The sequence below is a fragment of the Microtus oregoni genome, unplaced genomic scaffold, assembly GCF_018167655.1.
Source record: "Microtus oregoni isolate MIOR12 unplaced genomic scaffold, Mior012 000057F_ref0000458, whole genome shotgun sequence".
In the NCBI taxonomy this organism is placed as follows: Eukaryota; Metazoa; Chordata; class Mammalia; order Rodentia; family Cricetidae; genus Microtus; species Microtus oregoni.
The window spans coordinates 12,689,302-12,702,322 of record NW_024543833.1 but is presented as its reverse complement, the minus strand read 5'-3'; the positions used below and the strand labels follow the sequence as shown (position 1 = coordinate 12,702,322).

The following is a 13,021-nucleotide window of genomic DNA, read 5'->3' as shown; positions in this document are numbered from 1 at the left end:
AGATCGGGAACCTCACAGGAGCTAGGTCACTACCTGTGGACCTGTGGGCTTTAGCAGTAGGATCAGGCAGGCCCACAGGGCAGCAGTGCAGACAGCACCCCAGGGTGCAAAATATTCACGACACAGAATCGGTTCCCTGGGCGAAATCTCAGGAATAGAACTTTTGTTGGAGTATTGCCTAGAGTGGTAGTGGAGACTTGCCTGTGCCTGAGCCCGGGGGGGTGGTGGTGGTGTTCAGCACTGATGCTTCTGTTCCCACTCCTGTGCCTCTCGTTGTCTTTGTCTTCTGTCCTTGGCTTCCTGCCAGACTCAAGATGTGTGCTCTCTCATGATCAAAGAAACTCCGGGTTCCTGTTTGACACTACAAGCCCAGACTCAGATCACTGGGCTCCCAGGCAAGATCTATTCCTCAGTGCTGCTACTTAAAATCTAAGAAGAGACATGGAGGGCTATAGGGCCTGGAGGGTGGCTACACCACAGCCTCTGGGGTAGCCAGAGAGCAAGGACCAGATCACTGAGGGGCATCAAACACTGTCTGCATTCCAGGATCCATCATGGAATTCACTGGCTTTCTTTTTTTCACATCCCCATTAGACAGTTACCCTGCTGGCTCTGCCTGTTTTTTCCAATTAAGACACTGACATCCCGAGATGTGCTGTGACTAATCCCAAGTCACAAAGCTAATAAAAGACTGCCAAGGCCTTGCCAAAGCACCGGCTTGTCGTCCGGCGGGCAGAGTAGCTTTCCTCACATGTGAAGTCCCTGGGTTCCAGCTCTGGCATAGAAAAACAAAATGACTCCGTGTGCTCTGACTACAGGCCCCTCTCCCTGCCCACGAGCCTGCCCGAAGATGCAGAACCGCAGAAGACCTTCCATGAACTGAGCTCAGTTTTAAGGCTGTGATAAGTGAGCATCCTTTCTGAACATGAAAGCAGTTAACATAATCCAGGGTATAAGAAAAAATGCCTTGCCCTGTTCCCTACTCAGAAAGCCTGTTTTCCATCTGCCATTAGCCTGTAGGAAAACCAGTTCATTATAACCGGCTAAATAGTCCTCAGCCAATTTTTTTTTTTTTAAAAAAATGCCAGGGATAATAAGGATTTTGGATTTGTGGATTGTGGAGTTTTCAGATGTTAAAATATCTATGTAAAAAGATGAGTTAGCTTGGAGAGGGGAGTGAATTCTAAACACAAAATTAGTGTCTCATGTGTGCTTTATATAGAAAGTATGAAGTTACTTTTATAAAGTATTCAATAATCTTGTACATGGAATTCTTCAATTTATGGGATTTTTCTACTTGTGGCATTGTACTCAGCACTCAGAAATGCTTTAGGTTTTTGAAACATTTTATTTTAAGAGTGCTAAACAGTGAAAGATTAGAGGGGACCCTAAAGATATCTGCTGGGGAACCTTGTAAGGGACACCTGTCATTTTTGTTGTACCCCTCCCCCAAGAACACACATACCATTCATATGTCTACTGTAGAAGCCACCTCCTCTGAGAAACTTTGAATGCCAACCTCTTTGAAAGGCGGAGGTTTAGGCATGTGACAACGATATGACCCAACCAATTCACGTACCTTGAATTTAGGGCTGAAGCTGCTGATGACAGGAGAAAGGACCTTTAGAATCGATTCTGACCAACGTGGGGCAGCAGAAGCAGCCGGGCACCATCTTCTAGGGCGGGTTTTCTGGCCTTCTCCAGGGTCTAGTGGGCACGGTCTACTCCGCTGTCTGCATGGTTTGGACCAAGGGTCGTGCAGTTTTCTCTTCACCAACATGAGCTCTTGGTTTTGTTTCAATCAACCTAGGTGTTAGGAATTCCTAACACTAGGCTGGTCTGCGGCTTTGCTACCAAGGTCATGTCTAGCTTGACTACTCTCAGGTGGCTTCAAGGCCTGCTGGCCATCACTAAGTAATGCCCCTGAACCAAAGGCTGCTGGTTCACCAGGCACTGGCACGGCACACCCAAGCTTTTCTCTTCAGACCTTCCTTGTGTTCCTTACCTTTTCTGCTATTTCATGAAGGCACACACAAGGTTTGGGGAGATTTGAGGAATATGTTGATGTCACATGACACAGTAAAGGTTTGAAATGAGGCCAGTCAGCTACCATCGGCACCCTTAACTACTGGAACTCTTCCGCCCTACCCTCTGCCCACCCACCCCCATTCCCATGCACAGATATTCAGGCATTTGTTTCCATGCCTCCAGAAGCTCATTCCAAATCCACCATAATCCAGTTTTCACAAAACCAAAAAAAAAAATAGTTTTTAACCTAGGTCTTCAGGTCTTAGCTGCCAACAGAGCAAACGTGAAAATGGCTACCAAAACGGCCAAGTCAAGCCAGTCATAATTGGCCATTGCTTCAATATAACTAAAGGAAAACAAAGCAAAACAACAACAACAACAACTTGTTTAAAGCAATGCCAAGTCCCTAGTATGAAGGAAGAGAATAGACAATGGTTTCCACCCCTTGGCAAGCTGTGGTACCCACCCGTGGGAACCTGATGTTGAGGGCCGTTTCTGAGGCTAGCTACTCCTCACTAAGCTAGCAGCTGGAGGAGCCGCGTCGCATATTTGCTCCAAGTGCTGTTGGCATCTCTTCTCATCCCTGCTAGAACGTAACGCATCAGTGTTACATAGCCCAGTGTCTCTGTTGTGTGTCAGGATTGGACTAAGTCCTCATGGTGCTTGGACAAGAGAAAATCAGAGTACTAAATGCCCATTCAGGGTAGCTAGGAGCCCCAGTACTGACTCCCCGTGCACTTGTCTTTTTGAACAGATGGTTTGCTTTAGCTTGACAAAGCAATGTTTTGTAATCCGGTGACACTGTCTACACTTCATACATAAAAGAAGTTAGTTTGGGGCTCTATGGTTTTAATATGTTCCTCCTTTGTGTGCACATTCACGTTAAAATTCTCAAAGAAGACTAGTGCGGCTGGTGGCATTAACTTTGTCCATTCTGCTCTGTTTCCCTCCAGTGTATTCCATTACCATGTGTATTTTGTAAACATGAAGAAGGCACCACATAGAGAGGAGGAGAGCGAGGGCGGGAGGGAGGACTGGGAAGGGAGGGAGAGCCAGTGAGAACACTTGGTTGCCTAGCAGCCTCCTGAAGATGGATAATAAGATAAAATACAATACCGTTTAGCACTAGTTATTATTTTTCATTGTTGGTGGATTCATGTACAGCTTTAGCTGCTCTGTGTATTTTATGGACTGTGAGTTGAAGAGCGCCCCAAACAGAAAACTAATTAAAGCTAAGTCATCCATTTCTGCTTTTGTAACTTCTCCACTTGAAATGAAATTAACTTAATAGTTTGAAGATGCCATGTCTTCATATGTCTAAAAGAAGTTGTTCTAGTTTGGAAGAAGAAAATACACAGAGGAGAACTTTTAAATAAACACAGACAATGCGCTCTGTCGTGGAACAGAAGGAAGCTTTTCTCTCAGTTTCCCAACACTTAGGAGACTGCTAAGCTTACCAAGGGCAGAGGGATGTTTTGAAGTTTACTGTTTCTTTTCTGTCCCTTTGTTTCTGTTAATTTTAACTTCAAAGCATTTTGAATCCGATGGAATGCAAAGGGGGGAAATTTCTTCAGAAGTCTGGTAAGAAAATACCCCTGCTCGCCTCTTTCAGAACACTGAGGGTTTTTTTCTGCAATACAAACGGATATCCTAAGATACTCAAGTCTGTCCACATATTTACATGTCAAGAGGCTCATCTTCATAATGAAGTGTGTGTGTGTGTGTGTGTGTGTGTCCGTCCGTCCATTATGAAAATGACTTAACTTTTCCTCAGGTGATACTGAGATGCCAAAGTCATTTTCTTGGGCCTTGGGCCAGCCATAACTCACTCCATCCAGCCCCACACCACTATCATCACTTGGGGGAACGCCCATCTATCTTGAGATTCATCTGGAGTCTGCAAAGTCCATAATGGTATATGCTGCTACTCTCATGTGTCTCTGGCATCTTCATATTGGGTAGTATTCTCATATGATGTGCGGGGTCATCAACGTATGGTTTAGTGATGCAATGTTGCCAGCTCTTGAATGAATCCATGTCCTTCCGGTGTAGAGGAGCTCAAGGACAAGGCTACTATCTCATCAAAGAGAGACTGAGAAGCTTAGACCCTCAGCTGGATGATAGTGGGGGATCATCAGCAAAAAAGTAAGGCAGAGAAACAAGGCACCTTAGGGCAAGGTTTAGAATGAAAAGCAGGCAGAGACTTTTGTACTTTGTCAGTAAGCCCGTGGGTTTTTACAATATTGTTACTGGCCCTAGGACCCTGAGAAGGAGGGAGAAGAACAACAAATGAAAGAAAAAACCCTGAAATCTACCTAAATGTGGGGAACTACCTGTCGCTAGTCCCTTTCCTCTTCTCTTCTCTTCTCTTCTCTTTTCTTCTCTTCGCTTCTCTTCTTTTCTCTTCATGCTCTGTGGGAAAAGGCTTTGAAACTCAACCGAATGCTCAGATAATTGAGATATGGGATCTATATCACACAAGGTGGAAAACAGACGAGAACTAGATAACATTTACAAGTCAGAACAGAACCGAAAGTCAACACCCAACAGCATTACCAAACTCTCCAGCTAAAAATAATAAATAAAAGGACTGGAGCTATATAATGCGAAGGAAAGGAAAATCTGTCTTCCTGTAAACCCAAAACAAACACAGCAAATGCAAACCTCGCCCACACATCTCCACTCTCCCCAAAGAGAAAGGCAGGCAGAGTCTCAGACCAAGTGTTCAGTGCTGGGAAGATGCTCAGGGGTTGGGGGCTGTATAGGAGACAGGGCCTTGTGTGAATGCCAGCCAATTCTATCTTCACAGATCAGGCTCAAGGCTTCACCACCATTTCAAAGGAAAAACTTTGATGAAGGTTAATGGCTTAGGATTTATGGATTATTTATATCTTAGCATATGACTATATGAGATGGTCCTGGCTCATCTTTATGGAGTTTATGATAGCACGGAAACAGATCTCTATGCATATCTGTAAGAGGTGATCTAGATTATATTCATTGTGGTGAGAAGATCAACCTTAAATATCGGAGGTACCATTTCCATGGCCTGGGTCCTACACTACATAGAAAGGAGAAAGGAGGCTAAGCCAGCTTCTCAACCCAGCTCCTGACTTGAGATGTAGACAGATCAGGTCCCTCAGGACTCCATCAGCAGAACTTCACCATGGTGTACTGCTCCATCAAATATGAGCAACACAGTCTCTTCCTTCATGTTGCAGCAATAAGACAAGGAACTGAGAGCAAACTCAGTCTTTCTAAAAGGAAGGGAAAAGACCATGACATCGCTCCACTCGGCACCTCTTACTAGGAGGAACGATCAAAAGAACTGCATTTTGAGCAAGGGGAAGTGGAGACCAAGCCAGAGTAGCAGCAGGAGAAGAAAAGAAAGATTTTTCACCAGTAATCCATATCTGAGTCTGATAGTCTTCTGTATTCTTCTGATGAAACTGTCCTTCTGAGCACGTAAACCATGTCTGAAACAGGGTAGTGTTGACTATGTGCCTCATGATGACTTCTCATAGACTCACAAGGTTCTTGTTATTTTCCAAGAAATGACAACAGCACAAAGCCCCAGTTGTGAGGGCGGGGTGGGGGTATGACTGAGAACTGTGGCCTCCTGGGCACCCTTTTCTTTGTTGACAGCCTTTGCCATTGCTGAATTTCCTGCAGGGACCAAGCACTGTAGCAAATACCCAATCTCATTTCTTTTTTTCTTTTTTCTTTGACGGTCCTAAATTGTTTATTGGTTATGAATTGTACAAACATTACTTCTATTAGCGGTAACAGTGGAGCTGCAGAGTGTTGCACCTTCTGCAGGCTGCACGGCGAGAGCCACCCATAGTGTGGTGGAACTTGTGGCCCTTTCCAAGGCCACGGCTCTTGCGGCCTGCAGATGTCAGCCCACGCATCTCTCTGTGCTTGTGGACCGGTTTGGTGATCCATTGGGTGTCAGGGTTTCTTCTGATAGCTTTATGGAATGGATCGATGAGGATAACCTCAAAAAAATTGTATGTGGAATCTTCGCCAACCCAGTAAGAATTCAGGACTCTCAGAGCCCCACAGTGGCGTCCAGCTCTCTCCTCAGCAACAGACTGAAGACTTCGGGCAAACTTTAGCTGGTTCACACCATGATGGACTGGCTTGCCGTAGGTCGCACCCTTGGGCACTGGGCATTTGAGGCCACCACGGCGGACGCGAATCCTGTATATGACGTAACCTTGCTTGGCCTTGTAGCCCAGCCTCCGCGCTTTTTCCGGCCGGGTGGGGCGGGGAGCCCGGTGCAGCGAGGACAGCTGGCGGTACTGCCAGCAGCGGACCCTCAGCAGGAAGCGCATCACGTCTGACTGCTTCTTCGGCCACAGCTCCTGGATGTACTTGTACGCGTCCATCTTGGCTCACTTGATGGCCGCCGTCAGAGGAAAGGAAGAAGCCTTTCTCCCTGCAATCTCATTTCTTAACCCACTGTCCACCCTCACAAGTGACTTCATCACCAACGTTCCTGTTACATCGCACAAGGGCTCTCGGATGGTAAACCAAGAGCCAAGTTTTATCCCACTTGACGGATCCCAGGACCTACATGCCTATCACAGGGGATGCTACCTTTCTTGTTGAAAGTACTTTGACAGGTGTGTCGTTATGATTCTTTCTCTTGTCTCATGTATTTTGAAAGGAGGCAGAAATAATGAAATGAATGCTCTTGGAAAAGTCAGGAAAACCAGTGGCTTTCAAATGAGTCTATCTGCTATATATATAGCAGATATAATGTGTATAGCCCTCGGCATACACATTTGCTTAGACTTACCACAGTAGAAAGTATGTATTTCAAAAATAAGTGAATACAAGGAGAAAAAGGATTATTCTCAGTGAATATTTGTCAGATCAAGAAGAGATTCTTCTCCTTAGACAAGTGTTTTATTCTAAGACTGTCTGTCTCAGGATTTATATTGCTATGATGGCCATGACCAAAATCAAATTGGGAAGGAGATGGTTTATCTGGTTTACATAGTTCTTCATAGTTCTTCATAGTCCCCCTTACCAAAAGCATAACTCCCTATCACAAGAAAGGGGGCATGGAAACTAACCTACAGAGAAGACAAAGCAAAACCAGGAGTAACACAGATAGTCACACTGTTAAAAACTCATACAATGAGAAACACGCACGGTGGTGTGTGCCCGTAATCCTAGCACTCAGGAAGCTGAGCAGGACTGTGAGTTTACAGCCATCATGAGTTATATAGTAAGACCCTGCCAAACAATAAAGACAAAACAAGACTACATCTCTTATCTATATACCCAATGATTAAAAACCAGGAGCTTACGGTAAAGTAAAACACTATTTGGGTGCCTGGACAGGAGAGTCCAACTTAGTTTCAGAAGTACCAACATCAACAAGAAGATGTAGAGGAAAGACTTGGGTCCCTTAATTTTTACAAAGGACTTAGTTATAGGACCCTTATAGATAAGAAAATCCTTAGAGGCTCAATTCATGACACAATACAACTTTCCATACAACATGGTACATACACATGCTATATGCATATCTTTCCCTGTAGCCATTAAATCATCTCTAGATGATTTTACAACATAAATGATATATAAGTAGTTGGTGTACCCTAGTTCGGTGGAATAGAGATAATAAAAAAGCCTGTGCTTGTTCATTTCCAGTACAACCTCTCCCCCAAGTGTTCCATTGGCTATTGGTTGAATCTGTAATAGTTAAGGCTAACAGTACATGGTTAAAAGAATATACACAATTGACTAAACAATTTAGCAAGCAATATGTCATTAGGTCTGTGGTTTCCAATTTTTTTGATTGTTATAAAGGAAAATCTGGAAGTAAAAGGTGGAGGGGAAGATAGCCGGATTCCCAGGTCTGAAATCTACAACTCTGACTTTGAAGGGCCTTGGTGTCCTCCTGGCTTTCATCCTCCTGGCTGGCTGCCCCCACTCTCACTACTCACCGCAAGTAAGATGCTGCCTCCCCAGGTTAAAGCTATCACTGCAGCATTTTCTTCTATCTGCATCTACTGATTGTTTTAGAGTTAACATTCTCGAACTCCAAGAGAACAAAAGAACTGAGGGTGGTGCAGCTCTGTGGTGTGACTTTCTGCTGTGTCTCCTGGGCATCTGGTAGAAGCTGTACTTTGGGACACTTATCCTCCCTGTGGGCTATTCTTGTCCTCATAACTGTGTGGCCTCCCCTAGGAAGCAAAACCAGCCATCTGGGCCCGCTTAGTCCACTCTTAGAGAGTCCTCCCTTTGGCTTGTTCTGGGTGAACTTGTCACCATGTCTGACTCTTGGTCCAGGAACTCCCTAAGGGCTCAGTGTGTACTTGATGAGTGTCTTACTTCTCTGTCTGCTTTCACAATCTCATTTGCCAGAATTCTGTTGTTTTTCAATTGATTCAGTATGTCCATAGCGGTTAAATATTTGGTTTTATCTCATCCACTGAGAATCTGTGAATAACTAATAATTTAGGTGCTTGCTATAGCCTGTTAAAAATTTGAAGACAAATATGAAAAATGAACTATAAGAATATGAGAGTTTCCTATGTTCATAGGGTTAGCTCATTTTCCTTCTACATGATCAGAACACTGGTGGTTCTCAGAGCTTGTGTCTATTCAAGAAGGTCTTGTTTTCTCCATAAGGACGAGAGTATCAGAATCATCAGATTCTTCAGAGAAGCCTCTAGATTAAGGATAGTCTTTCTTTTCCCCTCAGAATGGCCCCGATGTTCTCTGGACGTCTCCAAATTACATGAAAATTAAGAAATTTGAATGTATTTTGAGAATTAGAAAGTGTCACACAAGGCTGAGATTAAGCATCACTACTGACTGTGTTGGATCTGGTGCTGATACTGACCTCTTTCAAAAGATCCAGGATTCAGAGAGATGGAATGCTATTGGCCAGGGCTTTTCCTACATAATTCATTTCTATTTCTATACACAGTTAAAAACACAGCTGCACAAAGGTGTGGACTACTTGCATCCCCAATATTCAGGGCTTGAGAGCAGCAAGCGATCTTTTAAAGTCATCAGGTGGACCCACCTGCTCACTTTACAGATGGTGTTATCCAATCTAAAATTAAGTGTATACTTCTTCACACATTAAACTATGATGCTAACAATGGCAATAAGTATGTAAATGTCTACAAACATGTAACATTTTTAATGGGGGGTTAGGAGATGCATGATAGAGCTCTAGAGCTACATGTGGCATGTAACTATTGGAAAACTCATGGAGGAAATACTATGAAGCTGTAACTTTGGATAGACCATTTGCTCTCTTTGGCTTCAGTTTCCCATCTGCAAAGATAGACAGTTGAGCTAGCACAACGAAAGACAAACAAGCTCCAACTGAGCTGCTGAGCATGTAAGGAGACAGGCACCCCTGATATTGCTGTGAAAAGCCCCATTGGTCCTTGCCATGCAATTCAGATCAGAACTTTCTTCTTGACATTGACTTTGGTATTTGGATGGGTACTCACATGGCAGAAAGATGCTTAACTGTATCTCCGGAAAATTAGATTCTATGTGGAATCAATAACCATGTTAACACATACAAACATGTCCTTGAATTTATTCTGTCTGAATGTCAGCCTTCAGCTCTCTAAATTAATTTTCAAATAAATATTCCCTTCAAATAAATATGTTGAAAATCTGCCAAGTTGTCTCAAGTTGCAGTTGCATATGACAAGTGTAGGGTGCTGAACTTGAGGAATAATAAAATGATTTTCATTGTCCATAAACTTACATTTCTAGTTCATTAAATATGAATCATATTAGCAACCAATACAAGTATAAATAACACACATTACCTAGATCTCTTTACCACCTTCAGAATTACATCCTTCAAGCTAAGCCTAGGTTAATGAAAATTTATATAATGTCAAACTAAAACAATGGGTTGTAGGGCATGTCATAACTATAGTTCATTTTGAATTGTTTGTATTTTATGACCCACCGTAGCAAATAAAATACTCTTCAAAAGTTATAAATAACAATGAATAGCAAAGCAGCATTTCACCCTCTGGGGATTGATTTTGCCACGGTTGAGAATACATGGTGTAGTCTAAATTCATTCTTGTCAATGAGTTTTATGATCCATTTATCTAATGCTTAACTATGTGAAAGCATCTGGTAAAATATGAATACCGGAGTCTGGTCAGGGTAACATGCCTAAAGTCACACAGCCAAGAGGTTGGAGCCCAATGACCTGGTTCCTTCACATTTGGGTTGTTGTCATTGTGGCTGTTATTTGCATCTCAGAGTGGAGACAGGAGACAGGAGGTGGCAGGTGGCTGGAGCAGCAGCTGAAAGAAAGCTCGCATCTCAAAACTACAAACAGGTAGCAGAACACAAATAGGAAATGTTCTGATCTTTCGACTATGCAGATCTTGCTTTCAGTGACATACTCCCTCCAGCAAAGCCACATATCCTAATCCTCTCCATACGGCTACCAACAATGGACCAAGCATTCAAATGCCAGAGATTTATGGAGGACGCCTCAAACAACGATTGCAAATCAAGCCAAATTGAACCCTGAATGCTGTGGGCTGTACCACATCCCCTACGACACCAATTCCTGCTCAGAATTCCCAACAGATGGGAGACTCAAGAATAGAATGGTGAATAATAGCTGTTTTCCTAGCTGGTCTTACTGATGTGGCATAAACACAGTCTGAATGATGTCAACAGTTTGAATGCTCAAGAAGAGTTGGAAACTGCACAAATCCTGGGAATTTGGAGAGTGCCACGTGGCTGAGAACACAGGTCTTTACACAACTTCTCCATCAACAGAGTCAAAGAATTTGTGAGGAGCTCAAATATTCCAACCCACTTGTTGATTCTACTTAGAGAATCCTGTTCAGCTTTCCCATCATTACCAAGACCTGAACCACCTGGCTCTCACTCATTGCTCTGGGGATTCTGGATTCAATAATTGCCCTTTCGTCTCCTTAGGGATGTTTTCCCCAATTCTGTTCCTCGGGGCACAGAGCCCACCACAATCACTCCAGGACAGATTTATACTCTGCTTTTTCATGATTGTTCTCTAAAAGTAGGCAAGCTAATAATGGATGTTAAATGCTACTCCCTACTCAAAGTGCTGGTGGTGCAGCTGCAGTACCAGTTAACTTGGGAATGAAGCCAGAGGATCCTTTAACTCTAGGAGTCCAAGAGCAGCTTAGGCAACACCTTGAATATGTTCAATATGGTCTAGAGTAGAAAGGATGAAGAGGAGAAGGGGAGGGAAAGAGGAGGAGGGGAGGAGGAGGAGGAAAAGGAGGTGGAGGAGGAGGAGGAGAAGGAGAAGGAGGAGGAGGAGGGGGAGAAGAAGAAGAAGAAGAAGAAGAAGAAGAAGAAGAAGAAGAAGAAGAAGAAGAAGAAGAGGTGAGAAGGGGGAGGAGGAGAAAAGGCAGAAAAGAGGAAAGGAGGGAGGATAATGAAGACAATGAGCTCCATTGTTGGGATGGATCTAGATCTCAGTAGGCAGGAGTCCACTGGGACATGTCTGGGTACAATCATGTTGAGATGGTCCAGCACTTAGATCTCCGAGAGTGCATGGGGGAAAATCAACTGACCAAACAGATTTCAAACTGCTGACATCATTCAGGCTTTGTTTATGCCACATCAGAAAGACCAGCTAGAAAAACAAAAGCTGAAAGAACTTGACTGTCAAAATGATGCCAAATTACAGCGAGCCTCTTAGTATTATTCTCTTTTATTTAAATAACACAATCAAATCATTACTGAAGTACAGTGTGTTGCCTAATTTTTCTGCTGATAGGTGTTGAATGACCTCCACAGTTTTGCTTATACAAAACACACCACCACCCTTGCTCATTTCGAATATTCTCTAATAGGTGTTTAATCCTCGGGTGATTAAAAGATGTAGAATAATTCAGTACGATCTAACACATGCTCCTGGTGACAAAGCCATTATTCTTCTTAAGTGCACTGTTCGCGCCATTGCCAACTGCCCAACATCTATGAGGGAATCAAGGTCAAGGTTTAAGATGAAAATCTAATTGATCCTTGGGAGACATTCAGAGCCCCAAAGTCATCATCAGCTCCTCAAGACTAAGCACCAGGTTGATCAACGCCTGGCAAACCTGGGTAGAGCAAGAAAGACAAACTACAGTTTGCTCCTCGGATGCCCTTTCTGAGGTCTTCATGCTTGCCCACACGGAGATTCTTTCGTCTGCAGGATCTGCAAACAGTGGCACTGGTAAATCTTTCAAGATCCTTGAGCACTGGGCAGCTGCTGCGCATTATGATCCACTATTAATGGTGGGAGGATACTGATGACAAGAATGAAAACACATCAAAGGCTATCAGTAGCATCACATCAAAACACCCGTGGCCAGCCCAAGGAAAGAAGCCTGGAAGAGTGGGAACTGTCCGAGGCATCCTCATCTGTTTTCTGTTCCGCTAATGCTACGATCCAGCTAGTTTTGAAAGTCTAATGCCTAAGGAGTTGAATTATTGCATTGTTCAAAGGGGCAGAAAACCCTCTTGGGAAATCAAGCATTTAGCTCAAGTGTTTTATTTAGGAAAATCACCAGCAGAGTTGAGTCAAGAAATGTTTTCCACTCCATCTGGTCTCATGTCTGCTCTCTATCCCAATTTGAGGAGAAGGGGACCTGATGGTCATCTTTGGGATCTGGTAAAAAAAAATTTTCCAGGGAGAAGAGGAGGCCCAGGCAAGGCCTTTGCAGAGGAAAGGCTTCCCAGGTAAGTCAGCTACAGGACTGCCCGGAATGGGAGGAGTAAAAGAGAAGAAGCCGCCCTGTCCTGGGATATAAAGTTCAAAGTGAACTTGAGCAGACCACAGACCACAAATAAAAACAGCTTCGTAGTAGTGGTTATTCACGCTGGAGAAGACTCGGAAAGGGCCATGCAAGTTTCTACGAAATTTCTCCAGTTTCAACAAGCCTAACAGGAAAGGGGTGGCAAAAAGAAAGGACTCTCGCAGTCTAAACCTTGCGCT

At 43.7% G+C, this 13,021-nt stretch overlaps 1 protein-coding gene across 1 annotated transcript; it reads right to left on the bottom strand.

Annotated features, from left to right (window-relative positions):
* Window positions 1-5,804: 5,804 nt before the first annotated feature.
* LOC121438841 (60S ribosomal protein L15-like) lies at window positions 5,805-6,419 on the bottom strand. The gene has a single exon (XM_041639318.1). It carries the CDS (start codon window positions 6,417-6,419, stop codon window positions 5,805-5,807), a length of 615 nt encoding a protein of 204 aa, XP_041495252.1.
* Window positions 6,420-13,021: the final 6,602 nt, after the last annotated feature.

Coding starts and splice junctions, on each gene's coding strand:
- LOC121438841 (XM_041639318.1), bottom strand. CDS start 6,419: ATGGACGCGTACAAGTACATCCAGGAGCTGTGGCCGAAGAAGCAGTCA.